Source organism: Lontra canadensis, unplaced genomic scaffold, assembly GCF_010015895.1.
Source record: "Lontra canadensis isolate GAN:19392208 unplaced genomic scaffold, GSC_riverotter_1.0 scaffold111, whole genome shotgun sequence".
NCBI classification, from domain to species: domain Eukaryota; kingdom Metazoa; phylum Chordata; class Mammalia; order Carnivora; family Mustelidae; genus Lontra; species Lontra canadensis.
Window position 1 is genome coordinate 5,795,593 of NW_022631105.1, and position 23,504 is coordinate 5,819,096.

At 56.1% G+C, this 23,504-nt stretch overlaps 1 protein-coding gene across 3 annotated transcripts in view; it reads left to right on the plus strand.

The window, feature by feature from the left end:
• Positions 1-11,790: 11,790 nt before the first annotated feature.
• The window catches only part of KCNH2 (potassium voltage-gated channel subfamily H member 2), a 32,104-nt gene continuing 20,390 nt past the window's right edge, over positions 11,791-23,504 (plus strand). Inside the window, exons 1-2 of one of the 3 annotated variants that reach the window (XM_032840183.1) lie at positions 11,791-12,255; positions 15,059-15,289. In XM_032840183.1, the coding sequence (XP_032696074.1) occupies positions 12,180-12,255; positions 15,059-15,289 (307 nt within the window). In that variant the 5' untranslated portion in view covers positions 11,791-12,179. The remainder of the gene's footprint in view (positions 12,256-15,058; positions 15,290-23,504) is intronic. The other 2 variants (XM_032840182.1, XM_032840181.1) reach the window with 2 other exon arrangements.

Genomic DNA, 23,504 nt, shown 5'->3' on the forward strand with positions numbered 1-23,504 from the left:
GAGGGCGAGGCGACCCTGGAAACACGAAGAAGCCTGAGCTCCTAGACACCTGGAGAGATTGGCTTCTCCTCTCTCACAAAGGGGTGAGTGGGAGGCAGAAGCACAAGGCCTGTGCTCGGTCTGGACCTGCCCCTTGGGCCCCCGTCTCACCACCCCTCTTTCCCAGCAATGCAGGGGTGGACCCAGGCCCCTACCTCTCAGACATTTTCACCAGACCCCCTATGTGGTTCCCATTCAGCCACTATCTAAAATGCACATGATGGGGAAGGACTCCTTTCCCTACACTCCAGGAAATGGGGCGGTGGTTGGGCTCCTCAGGAACAGGTGACAACAAGCCTCAGAGGCTTGTCCTCATGAGCACTCACTCCAAAGCCACTCCCTGTGGTCTCCTGACCTTGGGGTCCTCCCCTCTGGTCTGTGCCTCATGCTGCCACCAGAATCATCTCAAAAGCAGGGCTTCCCTCTTGCCCTGGCCCTCCCTGAAACCGCTGACCCCAGGCCAAGGCCCGGCACCACCCAGGCCCAGCCCTCGGTTCCCCAAGTGCTCACACCTTCTCTTCTGGACAAAGGTGCTTCCTCAAGGATCCTCAGATGGTTCTCAGGCCCTTGCCTGTGCTGTCCCTTGACCTCACCCTTTGCCCTCTGACTGAAGAGACTCTCTTCCTCTTCCTCATGGGCAACCTGCCCAGGTCTCCCTTCCAGAGAGAACCTGCCACAGGAACTGCCTGCCTTCAGAACGTGCCCGGGGTTTAAGGCCACGTGCTGCCCTGGAAGCTTTAGTCTCTGAGCTGTGGGAGGTCCGTGGGCTTGCCATTTCGGCCCAGTGGGCGCTCCTCTGTGGCCGGTCCTCCTGGCGGCCTGGCAGAGAGCTTCTCGGCACTCACTGTGGTCTGAGCCTCTTTCTTCTTCCTTCTCTCCTTCCAGAGATGTCGGTCCTGCCTCCTGTTCTGGACACTTCCCCCACCTCCCCGTTATCTTTCACAGACACCATCCACAGTTAATCTCTTACGCTTCTATCTCCTTCTTGGTGTGCTTCCTGGAGGACCTGACCAACACACAGCTCCAGCCGGTTTCCTTGGGGAGAACCTCTCTGCGCTCTCCAGGCCACTCTGTCTCCTGGCCACCAGGCCCCTGGCAATATCTCCTGCTCAGGTTCCTCCCGGGACTGGCTCGTGGGCAGCTTGCTCTGTGTCTTGGGTTTATCTCCCAAATGAGTGTGTGTGCTCCGGGAGGCCCAGACCAGGTTCTTCTCATCTGGGATCCTGCTGGGCCCGAGTACGCAGCACCTGGTAGGCGCACCATGAACTTGTTCAGTTGCAAATACATGCAGCCCCCTCGGGACGGGAAGCTGTGTTCTGGAAGCAGTGAAGAGGGGCCCCTGAGAAAGGAGTTGGCTGAGAGGCTGGACAGGTTTGGGTGAGCAGGGAAGGAGAGGGTCAGTCTGGTGAAGGGTGAGACATCCAAGATGGGGCACTTTCTGGCCACAGGAGATGGGGGACAGTTCAATGCCGTGGGACTGGTGGTTCTACTGGGGTTGATCTGGGCAGAGATTTTAGGAAGAGGGGAAAGAGTCAAAAGAGAGACAGAGAAAGGCTTTGTCTGGGAAGGTTTTCTTCTCCCACTTTTCCTGGGACTTTGGCCAACATTGGCCCGGGTGTCCTAACTTCCATCAAGAGACTCTGGCCTTCCTGAATCTTCCAGGTGGGGAGATGGGGCCTTTCTCTTTCCTCCCCAGGGCCCTGCCCAGTCTTGTCTCTCTCTACCTTGCTGTTTGTCAGTCATCCCTACTGGGGCATCAAGCCTGATGCAGTCAGTGGCTCATGGCTGTTCTTAGCCACCGTACTTTGAAGAGTAACTTCTGAAAAGACAAAATTTTCAAGCCCTGCAGACCTGAAGTTCCACTGAGAGGAAAGCAATTTCAGTTTTGAACTGTGGGCTTTCAAGCCGGAAGGTCTTTGGAGTGAATCTGTTTGGGAGCCCAGCCCCTGGGTCTCCGGCAGTGGCCGTGTTCTCTGCCACGAGGAGGGCTGGTCCAGGCCCCAGCCCTATCTACCCCGGTCAGTGCAGGCGACAGACTCTTCTGTGGGTGAGCAGCCAGGCCCACGTCTCCCCCTTTAGAAAGAAGCAAATCTTGTTCCTGTCTTCCCTCCAGAGCAGAGCCCCAGGCAGTGCTTTACATGGGATGCCCTGACCTTGGGGGAGGGAAGGCTCTGGGCTTGAAGGGGGGTGCGTGGGGCTGTGGGGGCTGTGGAGGGTGGCGGGGGACGGGAGCGGAAGGCCCTGACTCTTTATAGCCCAACCCGGAGTTGTTCAGTGTGAGTTGGAAGTGCCCCACCCTCCCCACTATGAGCGGCTTCCTTCCTGCCTGCTGGCAAGGCCTGGGTGGGGAGCTGAGGGGAAAGGAGGCAAGGGAAGGGGGGGAAGCCGGTGGAGGGAGGGGAGCAGCCCTCCTTTGGTTCAGGAGCCTCCGTCTGATGTAATTCACGCTGTGCTGAGAGGACGGGTTGGAAGCACAGAGGTTTGCTCATCTTCCCGATTGCAAGGTGGGAGCTGGATATTTTGCGAAAGGCTTTGGGCAGGGTCTGGGGTGTTTAGGACTCAGGCGGTGGGAGATGTTGTCGGTCTAAAAGGGGCTCCTGGGCTGGCACTAGGGAGCCGTCAGGCAGGCCCGACCCTTCTTGAGGAAGCCACATGGGGGCAGCAGAGAGCTGAAGAGAAGAGGTTGGAGCCAAGGCCTCGGCTCAGGGATCCCTAGAGGATGATATCCAGAATGAGCAAGGGCTCAGTGGCACTTGCCTCTGGGCCCAGCTGGGGTGGGGTCCACATTAATCCCCTAGGGGCCTGTAGTGGTTCACGTGCATAAGCCTGAAGGTCCTGATGATGGCTCTGACCCGCCCACTCCAGGAGAACAGGGGTATCTTCTCTTGGGAAAGCTCTCTGCTTCTGCATAGACCACACCAGGGAGGGTTAATCCAAGGCACAGGGAGCCCTGCTCCCGGCAGCTGGAGGGGTGATCATCAGGGGCTGCTTGGGAGTTGTGGGAAGGAGGGCTGGGGGCTCCCTCTGGAGCCTGCACCTGCCACCCCGGTCCCACAGGTGTGCTCCCGAGGGCACACTGACTCTTTTCTGGATATTGTGCTGTCTCCTGGCTTTCAAACTGGTAGGAAAGTCAGGGGGCAGAGAGACCTCTGAGAATCCTGAAACCTTGCCCTGAGTGACCAGGGACTGTCAGCCTTTGGTGCTCCTGGGGAGTTGGTGCTGACTTCCTGAGGGAGACCTGGGTGTCTGCAGGCCTTGATTCTCCTGGAGGTTTAGACTCTTTCTGCTGAGCCAGAGTCCTGAGCAGATGTTGTGCCCATGCCTCTCTCTGTGTGTGTGTGTTTCTAAGTAGGAGCATATGTGTGTATGTGTGTATGTGTGCGTGTATGAGTGAATACGGATGTGTACGTGTGCCCCTCCTTGACCTGCCTCCTCTTCTAGTTCCTGTCCCTTCAAAACTAATTTGGACTAAGCACATCAGGATGGATATGAATGTTTTCACATTCGTGGGGACTTGAAGTTGCCCTTTGTTCCTGGGATCCAGAGTGAAAATGGGGGAGATTTTAGGGTCAAGCTGAGGTCTCCCAAATGATGATCATGGGGCCCCCCAACTTAGGCTCTGGGGGCTCCTCATAGGAGGCCACAGTTGTCAGGGATCAGTCTGACAGGCCTGTTCCCTTGCCCCCTCCAACCTCCCTCCCTTCTCCTCTCCTCCAGTCCTTCAGTCTGTCCCAGTTTCCTGGTATGGTTGCTGTGGTGCTGGGTCCCTTGGGAACTGGGACTTTGAGCATCAAGTGTGCCCAGCCTGGAAATTCCATAGCAACCATCATGAGGACTGGTTGGGCAGAACCCCTTCCGCCTGCCTCTCAGGTTCCCTTGGGAGGGACCAGGCCCTTTCTTTAACCCAGGGTGAGAGGAGAAGCCTACAGATCCTATAGATTGATTTGTGAAATACAGAGACCCTGATCCCAAACCCCAATAGACCTTTAGCCACTGTGTTGTCTTCTTGCCCTCCCAATTGGATTATAAGCCCCTTGACTCCGGAAAACCAGATGTTCCTGGTATATTTGCTGTTGGTGATGATGCGGGCCTTTCTTGGGGTTCCCATTCTGTTCCCTGACTTCCTAAATTCCAGCCTGGGCTGCTGTGAGAAATGGCCAACCTCAGTGCTTGGAGGAGTCTGATTTAGATGCTGTTCTACCTTGTGCATCCAGAAGAGGGAGCACCCAAGCTCGCTCTTTTTTAGGGAGGAAAAATTGATACCCCTCTTCTTGGACATTTGGGCTCCTGCGCATAATCGGCTTCCACTGTCACCTCCACACCCTCACCAGCTCTATCTTCCTACAAGAAGGCCCCACTCTGGGGGCGCCCGAGTGGCTCAGTTGGTTAAGCAACTGCCTTCGGCTCAGGTCATGATCCTGGAGTCCTGGGATCGAGTCCCACATCGGACTCCCTGCTCCGCGGGGAGTCTGCTTCTCCCTCTGATCTCTCTCTCCTCTCATGCTCTCTATCTCTCTCTCTCTCAAATAAATAAATAAAATAATTAAAAAAATTAAAAAAAAAGAAGGCCCCACTCTGGACTGCTCTTATCCAGAGGGACAGAGATGAGGTGTCCTGACCACTCAGCCAAATTTTCCCTAAACCCTGCTTTGTAAAGCTTTCCCTTCCTCTTCTAGCCTTAAAGCAGTCTCTTCTACTCTGAAGTCAAAGCATTTATGGTTTGCACCACTTCTTGCCACTTGGGATCTAGGACCATGTGGCATCTCTTGTAATTAGCCCCTGCAACAGATTATCTATTCACATGTGAGCATTTTTTCTTCTTGACTAAGTACAAACTTTTCAAGGTCCAGAGGCTGGATTGTATGCCCTGTATTTCTCCAGGGCTCTCTCACAGCATGGGAGACATAAAGAGTGACAGATAATTATTTTTGGGTAAACTGGGAAGATGATGAAGTGGAAGACCTCATTGGACCTGAGGTCTCTTTTCAGGTCCAACCTTCATGCTGGTTGATGATTCATGGGGTGGGACAGCTACCTTTCAGGATGTGAAGCTAGTGTGAAATTAGCATTCCCATGCTCATCCTCCTTCCAAAGCTGGGGGAGGCTCTGAATTCTGCCTGATGAGTTTAGTAGAATGAACAGAGAATAGCTCTGGAGAGTTGACATAGCCACCTCTGTATCTCGAATTCTCTGGGTCTTGTATCTTCTCTTTCTCTCTCTCACACACACCTTGAAATCTGATTTCTTTTATTTTTAAAGATTTTATTTATTTATTTGAGAGAGAACAAGCATAGGGGAGAGGCAGAGCAAGAGGGGGAAGCAGGCTCTGAGCAGGGAGCCTGAGGTGGGGCTTGATCCAGGACCCTGAGATTGTGACCCGAGCTGAAGGCAGATGCTTAACCCACTGAACCACCCAGGTACCCCTAATTCCTGATTTCTTTCAGCTCTTATTATATGTAGTATATCAATCCCTGACCTGGCCTGGTATGTGGGGTGGGAAATCACTTAACTACCAGGAGAGCTGCTTCTTGTGCAGTTCTGTTTCCAACCTCTGGCACAAACTTGAGGAAGGATCTGCACTGCTCTGAATCTGCTTTCTCATCTAAAATATGAAAGTGTTCCCTTCTGGCTCTAACATTTCATAAAGCAACACAAACCCCCAAGGAAAAGCCAAGGAACCTCAAATGTAAAGTTCAGGGGAGGATTCATATCTTTTCCTTGATGACTCGGGTGGGGGTGAGGGAGGAAAGCACTTTTTGGGCATATGGAAGTGCGACCTGAGGCTTCGTAGCACCAATTGGCAAATCCAGCTTTTCCTTCACCATATGCTGCCTCCTGGAGCTACTGGCCAGTTACAGATGCATTTTCATGGTTTGGGGTTGCTGTATAACTCACCGTGTTGGGAGAAGGGCCTCTCTCTTGCTCACCTGAGCTGCCCTCCCTGGTTTCCTGCCGAGCCTGGCATGGAAGGATTTCAGCACCTTGGACAGAGACAGGACTCCCGCCCTGCTGGACCTGAGCAGCCGAGACAGCTTGAGATCTCCTGCCAGGCCAGCTTCCCTGGCAGGGTGGCACCAAAGTGTAATTTGCTCCTTAATATTTTTTAGTTCTTCAGAACGCCCAGAAATAACCCCTCAGTCTGTGTCAAACAGTGCACTGTTTCTGCAAACTTGAGGGCCTTAGTTAAAAACAACAACAGCAACAACCAAACCCTAGAACAATGTCAAGTTCATAGTAGGTGCTTAATAAATAATTACTTTAAAGGAACAGCTGCAGATTCAGCCTCTAGACAAGTGCCCTAGTCCTCCCTTTATAATCAGGTTCTTTCTCCCCATCAGTGCTTTGTATATCGTAATTCTGGAACTTCTACTATGCGCTAAGTTCTGGAGCCTCACCCAAGCCCCTGCTGGTGTCTGAGGAGGCTGAGCTACATCCTTAACTCAGGGACAAATGGATGTTAGGTTCTCAGGCAGAAGAACTTTAAACTGACCTCCCTTCTTTCTTGTTTGGGGGTAAATAGATCGGTGGGAGGACTTTACATCTGACTCCTGTTGGGTTTTTACTTAACGAAAATATTCACTCCCTTCTTCTGTGTCCAAGAAAACCCTGCCTGTCCAGGAGCACCCAACCTTCCCAGGAAGTCCTCCAGGCTGCCCTAGCCCACTTAGAACCCTCCCCCCTCTGAACTCCCCTGTACCTATTACCAGCAGCACAGTGTCACATCGGATTGTTTTCATGACATTCATGCTCATTAGTTCTCCCCCGTTAAATGATGAACTCCTTGCAGGTGGAGTCTGTACTGTATGTCTGTCTGTTTTCAGGAGACCCTATGGTGATGAGCACACAGCAGGCTGCAGTGGGGGACTGATGGGTCAGAGCGTGTTCTCACCTACCCTTATGGGTCCCCCACTCCACTTATTTTTGATCTGCAATAAATACGCAGGGTGGACCAGGGTTCTGTGAGTAATCATCAGCCTCAAGGTCACCTGGATCAGAGGGCAGAGGCAGGAGTTGGAGACGGAGGTGGAGATGGGCACTGAGGGGAAATGAGTGGGTGCAGAATGTGGTTGTGCAGTATTAAGGGAGTCACTCACTGTTGGGGCTGGAAGGGATCTCAGAGATCAGCTTGTTTGGTCTCCTCATTTTACAGGTAAGGAAAGTGAGATTTAGCAATCCTCCTAAAGTTACACAACAAACAGGCCCCTTTCCATCACCTCTCACCGGGTTCAAGTCTTTTTTTTTTTTTTTTTTTTTTGACCTGGTTCAAGTCTTTGACATCCCTCTCCTGGACTACTGCATATCTCGCTGTAGCAGATTGTAATTTTCCAAGACGGTCATGCCAGGAGATACCGCCAGACTTGTCTTTCTTATGTCATTGAGAAGTGTGTGGGGGGATCTTTGTCCCTCTCTTTGCATCTGATGGGCCACAATTATGGCAGACGTTATTTTATGTGACTTTTGAGGCTATGTTAGTAAAGGTGGTACAGCTATTGCCTGGACCTCTCTTGGGACACTTGCCTATCAACCCAGCCACCATGCTAGGAGGAAGTGAGGCCAGCCACAAGAAAAGCCTTGTAGGTGTTCTGGCCCCAGTCCTAGGTGACAGTCGGCATCAATCACCAGATGTGAGTGAATGAGCTTTTCAGTCCTGATATGCATGGCACAGACACAAATGGTCCTGGCTGAACCTGCCCAAATGACAGGGACTTTGGCAAAATAAAATAAATACTGTCATCGATTTAAGTCACTGGAGTTTGGGATGGCTCTTATGCAGCAATAAATAATTGAAATACCTCATTTTTGCTTCAGTTTCTCCAAACTATTATACACATTTCATTCATGCAAGAGACCTTTATTAGCTACTGACTCTATGCTAGAATTTATGCAAAGAAAAATATGATTTCTGTGTTCGTGGGCAGTTATGTCTGAGCTGCCACCACTGTCCCTGTGCACAGACAATAAAATCCATACCCCTCAATCCTCTGCTCATGGCTCTGCCTATCACTCCAGTGGTGCCACACCAAACTGTTTTGTCCCCAGACCTGATCTTCATTCTCTGGTCTCAATGCCTTTGCCCATTGTTGTCCCCCTTCCACCTGCCGTGGTTCTGCCCTAATGAAGCACATCTAGTGAAGCCTAATGAAGCCCCATCTTGACCTTCAGAGACTGCTCTGAAATCTCCCCTTGCGGGTCCTCCCAGCTTCTTCCAGTTGAAAGTAAATGACACCTCCTTATAATAACCCCACAGCACTTAAGGCAGACTATACCATTTCTTTCTCAAGCCTGGTTAGACTGGGAATCCCTGGAGGAGGGAGCCTGGCCTATCCCTTCTTTTTTTTTTTTTTTTTTTTTTTTGCCTATCCCTTCTATCCCCACCCACCGTGGGGTCTGGCACACAGGGACCAGTGCGCAGGAAGCCTCCGGTAAACATGTTGATGGGACTAATAGGAGAACTGGAATTAGAAGTCAGGTCTCCTGAGTCCTAGCGTCCAGCGCTTATTGCTTCTTCTGATATCACCATGGCGGGGAAGAAGTCCCATCAACAGTGGGTAGCAGGTTTGCCAGGAGACCTTGATTATGGACTGGGGGTTGACAGGATTGCGGCAGGGGGCCTGCAGATGGCAGTGACCCGAGGGAGCTCTGGCCCCTCCCTCCCTCCTCTCTCCCTCCCTTCCGGTCCTTCCTTGCTTTCAGCAAGCTCCGAGTCCCGGCTTCTGGGGGCACAATATGCTGCCACTTTGATCTTACTTTCCTCCAACCCCAGTTGATATCTGGAGACACCCCTCTTCTCAGGACTCAGTTGCACAGAAAAGTAAGCCCCCCACCCCGCCCGCCAGCCTAAGCTTCCCCTTGCTTCGCAAGGGACTGCACTCTGTTCTACCCCCCTGGGGGGTTCTGAGGAACCATTCCACCATAAGATGTCTTTCCTGCGCCCATCTGACTGGAACTGTTTCCCAGTCCCTTGTGATTGTCACTTGCTCTCCTGGGCCCTATTTTGGCTGTGTCTTGCCTGACCTATCCCTTGGGGGTCCACTAGGAAGCACAGGCTTCAATTTCTTATTTCCTTTCAGGATGTTCTGGCTTGACTCGCTCACACTGAGCAGGAGCAGAGAGTGGGGTGGGCAGGATGTTTTCCCCGCAGACTTTTCTCCCTAAACTGTCTCTTTCTGGGAGCTGGGAGGAGCCTACTTGTCTTGCTGTCAATACAGCCTCTCCCTTCCCTCAGTCACAGACAGTCGGGGGGGAGGGGAGAGTTCTTGCCTGGAACGTCCTTGCAAATGGCTCTGTGGGCTGGAAGTTGGGTGGGTGGACTCTGGTTGCTTTAGGTTTTAAGGTTGGGCACTTCCCTCTCACTCTTGGATCTGGGGGTAATGGAGGTGGAAAGATGGTGCAGGGGGGGCGGTGTGTGTGGACGGCTGCTTCCGTCAGCTTCTCTGTTGTCTTTTACTTCTTGGTGCCTGGTACCTGTGGCCCCAAGAAGGATGTCTTCAGAGACACCTCACCCCCATGTCACAGCCTCTCTTGCACATCCTTATCCTTGGCTGTGGGGTGGCTCAGTGGGACTGCCTTCAGACCCTCTTCTCATCCTTCAGGAAGTCAGAAACTTGCATTCAGCTTGACTTCTGAGTGTGTGTGTGTGTGTGTGTGTGTGAAAGACAGAGAGAGAGAGAGAGAGAAAGAGATTTGCCTCTCCTTAGCCTGATGGAACAGGTCTCTTCTCACCTGCCTCTACACTCAGGAGGAGGGCTACTCTGTCTGGTCTCTTCTCTTTTGGGGAATCAAGGTCCCTCTGATTTCCTCATCCTCCCATGGGATGAGAGCAGAGGCCTGCCCTGGGAACATAGTACCACAGTGTGGACAGCTGGCCAGGCCAGATGACCAGCTCCCTTCCTTTGGCCTTAGTCTGGAAATAAGGGAATGCTGCAGATGTCCCCCCATCCATATCCTCTCTCCTGGTGCCTGTCCTCGCTGCAGGCCCTTCCCGGCTCTCTCAGTTCCCCAGCCTGGAGTGGAAGGCGCCCAACTCAAACCGGAATCAGCCTGGACTTAGGACAGGCAACCCAGCATTCAGGAGTGGTAGCAGGGTGGGGAGGCGCAGGGCAGGACCCAGATGCCCTGTCACAAAGGAAGGGGAGTCGTGCTATGGAAGGCCCAGGGCATGTTGGAGTGAGGGAGCTGCTGGAGGGAGGTGGAGAGGGCCGAGGGGATGACTGTACAGGCAAGAGCCTCTGGTCTTTTTTAGCATCAGCTAGTGGAGCCACCTCCTTCTCTCCCACTGGCTGCCTCCCTGAGTCACTGCCCACCCACCAGCAAATAAAAAGGAGGTGTCATCTGCTGGCCAATGGCCCTGTCTGGTCCCAGTGTTTTCATCTTTTTGTTCCTGGTTGGAAGGTGAGAGTCTGGGTAGGGTGGTCTCACCAAGACCTCTTCCTCTGGGCCTTTCTCCTTCCAGACTCTGCTTCTTCTTTGCCCTTTGTTCCTCCCCTCCCCCTACATCCCATGATGGTTCTCCAGGGTGACAAGACCCACCCCCTTGCTCCAAGGACAGAGGCAGCTGCAAGCCCTCAGGGGCCCCCACATGGCCCCATCCATCTAGCCGGGTCTCAGATCTGGGCTGCAGGGGAGGGGACCCACGGCTGGGCTGGCCGCTCAGCTGCCCACGCCTCCCCACCGGCCCGCTCAGCTGTCAACACTCTCCCCCCCTGCCCTGGCCTTCGCAGGGCCCTGCCTGGCTGCTCAGGCCACGGACACCGCGCCCCAGAGACCCTCCCTTAGACCCAGGCAGGCGGTGGGCAGGCAGCGGGCAGACACCCTGCCTGCCCTTGAGCATCCTCAGGCCTCGTTGCCTAAATAAGGGAGCTGCAGCTGGAGCGAGCCAGCTGGCCGGGGGGGGAGGGGCCTGCGGCTAGGCCAGGGTTCTCCGAGGGGCTGGGCCGCCGCAGCGCCGCAGGGCCCCGAGCCCGCCGCGGATTGGGCCTGCACCGCGGGCCCGAGCTGCAGAGGGAGGGAGCACAAGGGGATCCCCAAGCTGGAACCTCGCGCTCAGGGGCCTATCTTTGATCCCGCAGCTAGGAGGCCGCAACTCGTGTCAGAATGTTACCTCTCTGTGCAGGAGGGGCCCCGAATAACCCCTGGGAGCTCTGTGCGTGTGTGTGTGTGTGTGTGTGTGTTGGGAAGTCGCCCCTGCTCAAGGTGCGTGCCCCTCCGGTCTCACCCGGCCTTATTTAAAATCGCGCCCCACCCGGGGCGTAGGGATTATTTTGCCCTTTGCATTTCCCGGGTCTCCCCTGACCCTGGGCTTGTCCTCCCAGGGCCCAGGTCTGGCCCGTGTCACCTGCATCAGACTTTGAGCGCATGTTGTGTGTACCCAGAGGGGCTTGGCGTTGTGGGCGACCAGGGTATTAAGGGACCAGCACACTCCAAGTCAGGTTTCTCAGCCCTTCCAGTCGGGGCTGGGGGTGGAACCACCAGTCCCCTCCCTGGCCGTCTCAAGGCCAGTCGTCGCACCTGTCCTCACTGTTCCCCTACCTAGGGGCCCCTTCCCCCTCTGTGGAGCGCGCAAGTCCAGGGGGCTCCAGGGCTGAGCGAGGGGCTGGGGTGGGGGAGCCCTTGGCGCTGCTCAGCCAATGGGAAGGGCGGGAGAGCGGGGTGAGGGGGGGGAGAGGGCGGTGCTGCGGGCGCGCGGCGGGAGGGAGGGGGCCGGGAGGCGGGGGCCGGAGCTCGAGGGGCGCGCGCCGCGTTAACCCTTCAGCCGCCGGGCCGAGCCGCAGGCGCAGCCGGAGCCTCGGGCGCCGGAGCGGCTGTCGGTGCGGCGGGCGGGACCCGGGAGCCCGGCGCTCGGGCGGGCGGAGCGCAGCGCGGGGACGCGGCGGAGCGGGGCCGGTAGCTCGGCGGGGGCCGGCAGACAGGTGTGCGGGCGGCCGGGCGGCCCGAGCTCAGGCGGCTCCAGGCCCGGCCCGCGGTCAGGAGCCGGGAGCCGAGCGGGGACCCCGCGCCCGCAACCCAGTCCCGGCCCCGCCCGTGCTCTGCTTGGCCGCGGGGTGCGGGGATCACGGCCGCGCCGGGCCACCCGAAGCCTGTGTTGGGCCGGGCCGGGCCGGGGTGGGTGGGGGCCCGCCCGGCCCGCCCATGGGCTCAGGATGCCAGTGCGGAGGGGCCATGTCGCGCCGCAGAACACCTTCCTGGACACCATCATCCGCAAGTTTGAGGGCCAGAGTGAGTGGGGGAGGGGGCCGGCGGGGAGGGGGCGCTGGGGGCGGGCCGAGCTCTCCCGAGTGTGAATGGAGGGGCGTGCCCGAGGCCGTGTGCATTGGGCTAGTGCGAGTCAGTGGGGGCTGTTGGCCTCAAGCCGCGGGCCAGGGGTCGTGAGGGCAAGGCTTGGTGCTGGGGGCGTGGGTTTGGGGCCAAGGGGACTGTATTGGGCTGCAGGGCGGGAGGTTCAGCTCAGGCTTTTGGGATCCGGGAGTGTGTGTGACATCTCAAGTGTGCAGGTATCCCTAACTCCCAGTGCCTGGATGTGGATGGGGCTGTGTGGGGGCAGGGACTGGAAAAGGTAGAGGGTCCCAACCGTGAGATACTAAGTACTGTGCCTGAGCGGTCTTGACTGTGTTTTTGAGAGGCTGAGAGCCAAGAACTTAGAGTGAGTGCCTAACCTGCTCTCGGGATGTGTGTGTGTGTGTCACCCGTGAGTTCGGTCCTGCATGCAGTGGGGAGGAATCTTCGACAGAGCTACGAACTGTGGACTCCCAGGTGACAGTGTGTCATGGCCTGAAGCGGGGCTTCAACGATCTAACAGGCCCAAGGCAGTGCCCCTATATTGCTGATTTTCCTGTCCTGAGCCGTTTATGGGGGCCACAGAACCCCTAAGGCTGGCCCAGTAGGGGAGGCTTCCAGAAGTGTCCCAGACTAGGTGAATGTTCTGGTGTGGGTGTTTGATCCTCCCAGCACGCGTGTGTCTGTCTCCAAGGCTGCATGTGCCGTGGTGGGTGTGACTGCCAAGGGCCCTGGGAGCAGGGAGCGGGTGACATTCCTTGCCCGTGACCCTGTGAGCACAGCACAGCGTGTGCTTGTAACTGTGGTGGTGGTGGGGGGGAGGGATCAGTTCGATGGGCAGCATTGTCTGAAGCCAAGGAACAAGGTGATCCTGAGGGGGAGGAGGAGACTGTGACCGGGGTGGAGGGCCACAAGTGGGGTCTTTCCTTCTCACCAGCTCCAGAAGGCTGAGGAGCTAGGTCTAGAAAGAATCTGGGTTAGGATCTGGGGGCTCGGCTTCTGGCCCCACCTCTGCCACTGACTGCCATGTGACTTTGAGTGACTCTCTTCCTTGTCAGAATCTGTTCCACATCTGGAAAGGAGCGGGTGGCCAAAGGAGCCATTCGGGGCCCTTCTCTAGTGGTATTCCAGGAGCTCCGGGAAGGGGTGGGGGTAGGGCCTGCCTTCGAAGAAACTCGCTCTTCTCTCTCTGGGCCTGGGAGCTGATTTCTCTTCTCCAAAGCTGATGTGTGTGGCTGATAGTCTGAACTGCCTTGGGCTCAGGGGGAGTTGGAGGCCAAGTCAGGGGTCTTTCCATGGGACAGGGAACCCTGACTCCTGAGGTCGTTGGCTGCCTGGGAGTTTTGGGGGCCTGGTGAACTGACCTAAAGATGACCCAACTTCAAAAAGTAACTTCCTGGAGCCAGGGTGAGGGAGGGCTTAGGAAAGCAGCCTCCTGGGGTTGGTGGGGGGAGGGAGGTTGCTGCTGTAGCTGCAACCCTTGCCCATGGGATTGCGCAGGGCTGCAGCCGGAGGGCTGTGTCCCCTGGAAGGGGAGAGGGCAGAGTTCCAGCTGCCACCCAAAGTCCCAGCATTAAAGGCCAAAGTGGCCGGAAACTTCTGTTTATAAAAAGCTCTTATCTCAGATCATCTTCCCTGGCACCAGCTGGGTCTGCTGCCTGTCTGTGGCTCACCTGCCAGCCTGAGTCTTGGGGCAGGTGTTGGGGGGAGCCACGTCTAGCTGAAATGGGTCTATGGGGCACCTCTCCTTGATGGTGCCTCACTTCCCGCCAGGCAGTTCCCTTTCCTGGATCTGTCTTCTTACAAGTGGACCACTGTCTCAGGTCCATCCCTGGTTCCTGTATTTTCAGGCATTGGAGCTGCAGGTTCCCTTCCTTGCTCCCTATGACCTTGGGTTTCTGCCTGTGACCCTCAATGTATTTCTTCTCCTGCCAGACCTAGCTTCAAAAGCAGGCTCCTTTACAAGCTGCAGGATGTGGGCATGGCTCTGAACTTCTTTCGAGCCTCAGTTTCTTCCTCTAAGAAACAAAGATAATGATGAGTACCTTATGGGGTCGTCGGAGTATTAAATGAGAAAAAGCATTGCAGGTGCTCACGTGGTACGTCCCTCGTCCCCTTTGGAGAGCCCACTCTCCAGCCCCTTACTGCCCTTGGAGGGGCGCGGAAGTCCGGGGAAGTACTGACCTGCTGGGTCCGCAGATATTCGGGAGAATGATTTCCTAAGGATCCCTCGGGGTAAGGAGTGCTCAGTGAGGCACCCCGCCCCGCCTCCCTCCCCTCGCCCCGTGTCTAGAGAGCAGGGGTCATGAAGAGAAGCCGGAGGACCTGATGCAAAGGGAAGGCTGGCCGCCATCTCTGGCCCTTCTCAGGCTCTCTCTCCAGGCCCAGTGTTTATCCGTCCGCCGCGGCTGCTGACACACGCGTTGCTGACACCCGCCCAGGCTGGCTTCGGCCCCGATCGTGGAGGGGGCGGGGGGCCGCTGGCAGGCTGCCTGGGGGAAGCCACGCAGCCAGCCCGCGGAACGGACGGGGGAAGGGGCGAGTCGCCTGGCTGGGTCGGCGGAGGCACCTGTGTCGGGGGCACAGCTGCGTCGCCCCCTGCTGGGGACCCCCGTCCTGGCTGTGCTCCCTGGGGCGGGGACTCCCCGTGCGGGTGGCTGTGTGTGACAACAGAATGCGGGGAAAGGGCTGGGAGCCCCCGAGGCAGGGGTCCCTGCTCACGTGTCTGCTCATTCCCGCCCCCCAGGCCGCAAGTTCATCATCGCCAACGCTCGGGTGGAGAACTGCGCCGTCATCTACTGCAACGACGGCTTCTGCGAGCTGTGCGGCTACTCGCGGGCCGAGGTGATGCAGCGGCCCTGCACCTGCGACTTCCTGCACGGGCCGCGCACGCAGCGCCGCGCGGCCGCGCAGATCGCGCAGGCCCTGCTGGGCGCCGAGGAGCGCAAAGTGGAGATCGCCTTCTACCGGAAGGATGGTAGGCGGGGGCGGGGCCGCGACGAGGGGCGGGGCTGCGAAGGACGGGGGCGGGACTGCGAGGGACGGGGGCGGGGCTGTGGGGGGCCGGGGAGAGGACCCCGGGATCCGGGAGGCCAGAGGGTAGAGGGGGAGACAAGGAGAGTCCCCTGGGGACGTGACCCCATCGGAGCCACTGTTGTGGGTCAGGTGGCAGGCACGGGCTGGGCATTGGGGCTGCAGGACGGCGTTGGTCTCCTCCCCTCACGCACTCTGGCGGGATAATTTTCGGGGTGGCTAGGGGTCTGTTTGGCTGTGGGTCTGGCGCCTTCGGTTTCTCCCTCCCGAGACAAACGTGGGCAGGTTGAGGTAGGTGGGCTGGAGTTTGACGGGGCCGGGATGGCAGGTGTGTGGACGGAGTCAGGCTTAGAAGGTCAGGTTGGCAGCTGGGCGCCCACCGCCGGCTGGCCACAGGCCTCCAGCTACTCTAGGGCAGCCCCTCCCAGGTGATTGGTCTGGGAGATGTTACGGAGGGCGAGGCTGGGGGAGGGATTGCAGGACTCTGGCTGGCTCTCGGCTGCCCTTCTCCTGCCCCTCTCTCTTCTTTGCTTAAACAGCGCCTGGCGGGAGGTGTGTGCCTCTCCCCACAACCTCAGTTCCCTTTGTCTCATCTAATGAGCGCCCGCCCACCAGCCCCTCCCCGCACCAGGTGTCTCCGCTCAGCCGCCGCCTCCCAGCCCAGCTGCTCGGGGCTTCCGGACAGTGGATAAACAGCGCCCTGGGCGGGGCTGCTCCCCGCGCTGTGCCTGCCCTGGGTAGGGTGCGCTCTGCTCAAGGAGGGCAATGAAAAGGCTTTCGAAGCCTGGCAGGTATCCGAGGGCTGGCGAGGTGGCTCCCGAAGTGCCACTGGACTGGTCCTGGGCACCCAAACTGCTACTCACTGTGTGTCACTGACGAGCACTTACTGAACCCCTGTGAGCCAGGTGCAGCCCCAGGGTCTTTTAGATGGAGCAGTGGACTAGCCAGGTGAGGTTACGGTGGGAAAGGAGCGTACCTGCTGCACACGGCACTCTCTGCCTTGGCGGACAAAGTGAGCCAGCCCTCCGTGTGCACCTGTCCTGTAAACATGTGCGCAGAGTCACCTTGCGCTGCCCTGTAAAGGCTTGCCTCCCTCCACGGCCGTTTCCGCAGGCCTGTACGGCCTGTGACTTTCCTGGACAGCATCAGAGGGGGCACTATCCCTGGGGCCCTGTGAAAGAGAGTTTGCTTATAGAAAAGTGGGATTCTGGCTGGGAGGCAGGAGCCCGGGAGACCAGATGCAAACTCCGAGGGCAAGGCCTTCCGTTTGTGTTTTTTGTTTTGTTTTGTTTTTTTCACTACAGTCTCCCCAGAACCATTATCAGAGCAGATCTGTTTTTATATCTGCCGGGCCGTGGAGTGCTAGCTAGCAGGGGTGGGCGGCTCCCAGTACTGGATGCCCGGCTAAATGTTTCACTCACATTATCTCGTGGAATCTTCACAACTCTGGGACGTCCGTACTATTTTTATCTCCATTTTATGGATGAGGAAACTGAACTTCGGGGAAATTAAGAAACTTCCCCAAAGTCACACAGCTAGAAAGAAAGTGGCAGAGCTGAGGGATGGAACCACGTCTGTCCTGAGCGGAGCCCTTCCCGTTCTCACTCTGCTGTCACCTATGAGAAATGACCCCAAGTAGTTACAGGCAGATTATATACTGCACGTTACTTTATGTACAATTTTATTTTGGAAGTTCACAAACCATTGGTTTAATGAAAAGAATGAAGATGCCTACGTCCCAGGTTCAGGTCTAACACCAGAAAGTGTGTGATATGGGAACTTGGTTACTGCCTTGAACCTGTTTCTACTTCTAGGATAGTGTGCCTGCCCAGCCCCTTGGCAACAGGGACCTGGGTTCTTCTGTCTTCCCCGAAGTGTTTGGGGAGCCCTCATTCATGCCCCAGGGAGGCTCTTTTGGGCAAAGATAGCCATGGGACACCTCCTGCAGAGATGCTAACATGGGATCTTGGTGACCTCGAGGATCACTTAATCCAGCCCACTTGCGTTACAGACGGAGAAACTGAGAAGCAGAGGTCCAGTTACCAGTTAAATCAGTGGACAAAGTAGGATTAGAAACCAGGCCCCCTGCCCAAGCTCAGATTGTTTCCTTCTTCCAGTTACTTCTCCAAATGGGGCTGCCACCCAGGAAGTCGTCTCTGCCTGCCCTCTTGTCTGCTCTCACCTAGTTTCTCCTGTTGGGCCACAGGCTGGCCTTGTCCCCCATTTGTCCTGGTACTTGAGGACTGGGAGGCAGCCTGCCTCCCTTCCCTCTGCCTCAAAATGCTTAGTCCCTTGGGCGAATCCCTGGGGCCCGGCCTGTGCTATGTTTGCGCGGACACGGGAGCTCACACCTTTGTGCGTGGGCCGGGTAAGGAGGCAGAGGCCAGGGATGCCCGAGCGACAAAAGGCTCTGTCCAGGCCTTTTTCTGGTCTCTGCCTGGGCCAGCCACAGGAGAGTGGGTTCTTGGGCTTCCGCCCCAGGGAGGTGGGTGGCTGGGAAGGAGGCGAGGCCTCTTGCTGGCAGGCGCCACTGTGGCCAGCTGTGCCGTGTCGGTGCCTCTGGTCTAGCTCTGTGCAGTATCAGGGCCTGAAGCCAGACAGCCCAATTATTTAGGTGCTGGGACTGCTGGGGGGTGGGGAGGCCAGACTGGGGGTGGAGGGCGGGTGTGAGCCAGAGGGAGAGACTCCCGGGCCCTGTGTCTGTGCCCCTTAACGTCAGATCTGGCCCAGAGTAAGGTGGAACTGGGGACAGGGCTGGCAGGCTGTCGTACCCCCACGGGTCCCGGGGCTGGGTCCTGGTGGCAGGTGCTGCTGCTGCACACCTGTGTCCCTACATGGCCCGAGAAGGGGCTGTGGGTCCCTTGGAGCAGGGCTCCTCTTCCCTTGCTCCCTCACCTGCCGGGCCTTGGGGAGGTGCCCTACTCCGGTCCCTTTTGTTCTCCCTGCTCTTTGTTCTCCCTTACGCCCGCCCGTGCCTCCTGCAGAGTCCAGCCCCAGAGACCGAGTCCAGCGGCCACTTGTCTGCTCCTCCCTGCCAACTCCTGCCCCCTCGGTCTTTTTTCTCCTTCCCCTTGCACCTGTCTCTCTTCTTCCCTCCCTCCGGCACCCCCGAGACTTCCTTCTTGCCTCTCTTCCTCTGCCCCCCGAGGCTGTATCTGGAAATCTGTCTCTTTCTCTCTGCCTGTTCTGGCCTGGTCTCCTTGTCCCCGTGTCCCCAGGAGCCTGTGCGTGGGTGGGGATGGGGGTGTCTCTAGAGAAGAGTCTGTCGCTTCTCCACTCCAGCTGCAGGCCGGTTGCCATGGTAACAGGGTCAGAGGGCCCCCACTGCAACAGCTGAGCTGTGGGCTGGGGGAGGGGTGGAGACCAGGGGCCAGCCTGCTCTCCAGGGTCCCTGGTGCCCCTAGGGAGCCAGAGCCCCTGCTGTGGCCCCAGACTCACTGGTCTGTGGTCCCCAGACTCAGACCTCAGCTTCCCCGGTGCTTGGGCGGACGCTTCTGGCACAAGCGACCCTCCATGTACCCCAGGCTATTTCCCCATTTCCTCCCTGTCCCCTGACATCAGACCCCTCACTGTGATACTCCCACATTCCGCTCTACTCCATCCTGGCCAATCCCTCCCCAAGCTCAGACAGCCACCCACTCTGCCCCGCCAGGTCGTGATCCTCAGGCTCCCAGACCCCCATCAATTTGGTTGCCCGTGAAGGAATTGCATAGATTGGGTACCTAGGCAGATCAGATGGTGGTGGGTCCCTAGGTGTGTCCTGTGTCCCTGTGATGGAGCAGACCAGAGTGATCCCTGGGGCAATGAGGGTGGACACAGGTAGCGCCCTTCTCGGGGGGTGGAAGCCTCAGGAGGGCTCCCTTGGGCCTTCCATTCAAGGCCTGAGCGGCTTGGATATGGTGCCGTTGAGAGCCCCTGCCCCTTCCCCTGTCCCTGCATGGTTGCCAGGAGCCAGACACAGGGGCCTGAGGGGCTCTGCTATGCCCAGCCAGCACTTTCTCTCCAAGGGCCCGAGGGAAGTGTCATTCCTGTGCTGGACTAGGGTGCCCTGGCCTGCTTGGGAGCTTCCTGGCCCAGCCCCAGTGCAGGGGTGAGTCGGTCTGCCAGGACTGAGGGTGTCCACCACTTCTAGCCCGCTCTGGGGTCTGGAGAGTGTCGGGAGGGTGGCTCCTGCATGTTGTGTCTGCCGTCGCCCCCGGAGAGGAGCTGTGTAAATATTTGTGCAGAACGTCGTCATCTGCAGTGAGAGCAAAGTTTGACGGTGGCCTTGGGCTCTGGGGAGGGGGGCTGTGGGCATCGGGAGGGCCAGCGTGGGGATGTGAGATGGGGGGAGACTCAGCCTCTTTGCTGCTCTGAAGTGGCTTCCAGGGTGGTGTGACTTGAGAGGTTCCAAGAAAGCCCTTTAACACTTAAACATCTCCTCTGACGCTGCCCCAAATGCCTCCATCAGGGGAACCTTTGGTTTGGGTGGAGAATGAGCTTTGTTTTTTTTTTTTTTTTCAAAGATTTTATTTATTTATTTGACAGACAGAGATCACAAGTAGGCAGAGAGGCAGGCAGAGAGAGAGAAAGAAACAGGCTCCCCGCTGAGCAGAGAGCCCGATATGGGGCTCGATCCCAGGACCCTGAGACCATGACCTGAGCCGAAAGCAGAGGCTTTTAACCCACTGAGCCACCCAGGCGCCCCATGAGAGTTGTTTTTGAAAGACGTGTTTTCTCTCTTCACCCTCCCCTGTATGCAGGGAGGAATGTGGAAATCAGCTCTTTCGTGTGAGGGACTTTAAGAGAAATGTTCCTCCCTGACGTGGGCAGGAAGGCCTGAAGAGGGTCTGTGATGGGACACCTAGGACAGGTGACAAGACTGTTAGAGCCTCTGGATGAGCTGCTGTCCCTCCAGGTCCCCTCCTGTCCTTAGTCGAGGGGCCCATGCAGGTCTCCCTTCTGTGAACTGTGGTTGGCCTCAAATGGGTCCCTTCTCCCTTCAGGTCACATGCTTGTGGGACTAGAAGTACCCTGAGGGCCAGGAAGTGTCTTCTTGGCCATACTCTCCCTCACTCAAGTTCTGGGTGAGGTGGGCGTGTCTGGCATCCCTCTGCTAGATTATAAGCTCCGCAAGGACAGAGAGCAGTCGTGTTTTGTTCTCTGTTGTATCCCTGTCTAGTGCTCACTGGAGCTTCGTACATACTTGCTGAAGGAAGGAAGGAAGGAAGGAAGGAAGGAACGGGTGAATGGAATGGATGCGGTGGGCAGTGCAGAAGCCCTCTGCCTGGAGTCAGTGACTTGGAACAGTGTCTGGCTTAGTTCCAGACTTGCACCTGCTTGGCCATCAGCTGTGCCCTGCCCCTGCTTGAGACCCCTGCTTGCCTCTCCCTGTCCTTCTCCAGGCTTCTGCTGGCCCCGGCTCCTGCCTTTCCCACAAATCACTGAAGCCACACGTTTGTGTGCCCCCCCCCTTCCTGTTCTCTCTCTTTCATTTCACTTTTCTTCTTATCTCGCTCACCTGCCCCATTACCCTTCCCTTAGGCAACCATTCAGATGTACTTGCTGGCAATGTGTTGTTTGCACGTGTTCTTGGGAAATGTGTATTTTGTCTGGATACGTATAGGTTTAACTTGTGTAAACGAGACGTGCTATGTTATATTCTGGTGCTCACTTTCCTTCCACGGGAGTGTGCCTTTAAGTCCATCCAGTTGTTACTCGACATCTAGTCTGTAGCTTCATAGTCTTTTTTTTTTTTTTTTTAAAGATTTTATTTATTTATTTGAGGGAGAGCATGAGCTGGGGGAGGTGTGGCGGGAGAGGGAGAAGCAGACTCCCCACTGAGCAGGGAGCCCACACGGGGCTCGATCCCAGAACCCAGAGATCACGACCTGAGCTGAAGTTGGATGCTTAGGAGACTGAGCCGCCCAGGCGCCCCCACCCCCAGCTTCATACTTTATGGCGTGTGCCGACCTCAGTTTATCTGCCTCAGTTTACCTGCCCGCTCTCCTGGGCAGCCATCTCCACATTTCCTCCATAAATAACGTTGCAGTGTATATCCCGAGCCACGGCTCCTTTTGGGCTCCTGGGAGGATGTCGCTGGCCGCATCCCCAGGGGTGGAATTGCTGGATGGCAGCGGTATGTGGACACTTAATTCAACTAAGCACTGTCACACTGGGCACCAGCATGGCGGCCCCGCCCCGTAGCCCTGCCACACTTGGCGTTATCCACTTTTCTAATTTTTGCCAATCTGATAGGTGAGAGTGATAATTTGCTGCCTTAATTTGCATTTCTTTGATACTGTGTGAGTCCGCCACCTCAGGCTTGATCGCTTTTCCCGTTGACTTCCCTGAGAGTGGTCTGCTTGTGTCCTGGCTCACTTTTCTAGCAAAGCCGCCGTCCTTTGTTCTTGGCGATTTGCAGGAGTTGCTTCTGTATTCTAGAAATACAAATGCTTATAGTTAAATATTCAGCACATGGATTCTAGATGGCAATTCCTGTTGACTTGAGATGTTGCAAATACCTTCTCCCATTCATTCATCTGTTAAACTTGCCCAACTGAGACACTTCATAATGATACAAGTTAATATTCTTCAGGTTTGTTTGGGCTTTGGAAGTTTTGTTTAAGAAAAACTTCACCATGCTGAGGTTGCAGAGGGGTCCGTTTTCTTCTATTAATTTAATTGTTTTTCCTTTCTCGGTTGGCTTCCGTCCATCCTGAGCCTCCCTCTGTGGTGTCGAGTACGGATCAAGTTGTATTTTTTTCCGCATAGTGAGCCAATGTTCCCAACACACCTAGTAAACAGCCCGTTCTTTTCCAATGGTTCGTGGGGCCACCTTCATGGTAAGCTACTTGCCCATCTATCCATGGGTCTGTCTTTGAGCTCTCTGCTCCGTTCTAAACATTTATTTGTTCTTGCACCAAAACCACACTAGGAGAACAACAGTGGCATTTAGTAGTCTTAATCTGAAAGACAAATCTTCCCAAATCTTCCCTCTTTCTTCTTCTTCTTCAATACTGACTTGGGAGTTTACAGACCTCTCTTCTTCCTTATGAGCTTTACAGAAAGTATCTTGAGTTCTGGGAAAGAAAACCCCACTAGACTCTTGACTGGAATTAGATTAGTTTTATAGATTAATTTGGGGAGAACGGATATCGATATAATATTCGTTCCATCCAAGAGCCTGGACTGTTTCTCCATTTATCAGATAGTTTCTGTGCCCTTTATTAGTTTAAAGTCCACCCCCCCCGTCCCCCCCGGCCCGGCCCCCAGGCTTTGTATTTTCTTCCTCAATTCTAGTTACATTACAGTTTTTGTTGCTATTACGAGAGAGAGACTTTATTGTTGACTACCTATTCCCATCGCTGTGCTGGTGGAAATACTGCCTTTGGTGGCTGACCTTGCATCTGGCAGCCTCACTGACCTCCCTTATTTGTTCTAATTGTTTATCTGTTGATTTTGTTGGTTCTCTGGGGAGATGATCCTATCATTTGCAGATAATGCTGGTTTTCTCTGTCTATGTTTGTGTCATTGCCACATGTTTTGCTGGTGGGACGTTCCACGTGCACTTGGATTTGTTCTTTGGAATGTCCCAGTGTCCTGGGAGCTGGGTGAGTCCTGGAGGGATTACAGCTGTCCCCATGACTGACCGAGGGATGGATGGGAGAGCGGAATTGGGGTGGGTGTGCTCAAGGCGCCCCCTGACTCTCTGGGGTACACTGGGAGCCAAGGTGGGTGCAGAGTTCTGGAGCCTTGCAGAGCCCTGGAGGTGGGCAGGAACCCCAGGTTGTTTCCTGTTGGACCTCGGCCGTGTGCCCTTGCTGCCCCGTGGCAGGCTATGTGGGAGTCACAGTGAAGAATGCCGGTAAGGGTCGAGGTTCAGGAGCACCACGCGTTTGAGGCTCCTGCTCTGGTCCCCTGTCCTGGTTCCTGGACCACCAGCCTTCATGTTCCATTCTTTTTTCTTTTCTTCTTTTTTCTTTTTTTATTTTTTTGAGAGAGAGTGAGCTAAAAAGAGAACATGAGCAGGGGAGAGGGGCAGAGGGAGAGGGAAAAGCAGACTCCCTGCTGAGCAGGGAGCCCGACATGGGGCCCGATCTCGGGACCCTGAGATCATGACTTGAGCTGAAGGCCGACACTTAAGTGACTGAGCCACCCAGGCGCCCCTGCATTCTGTT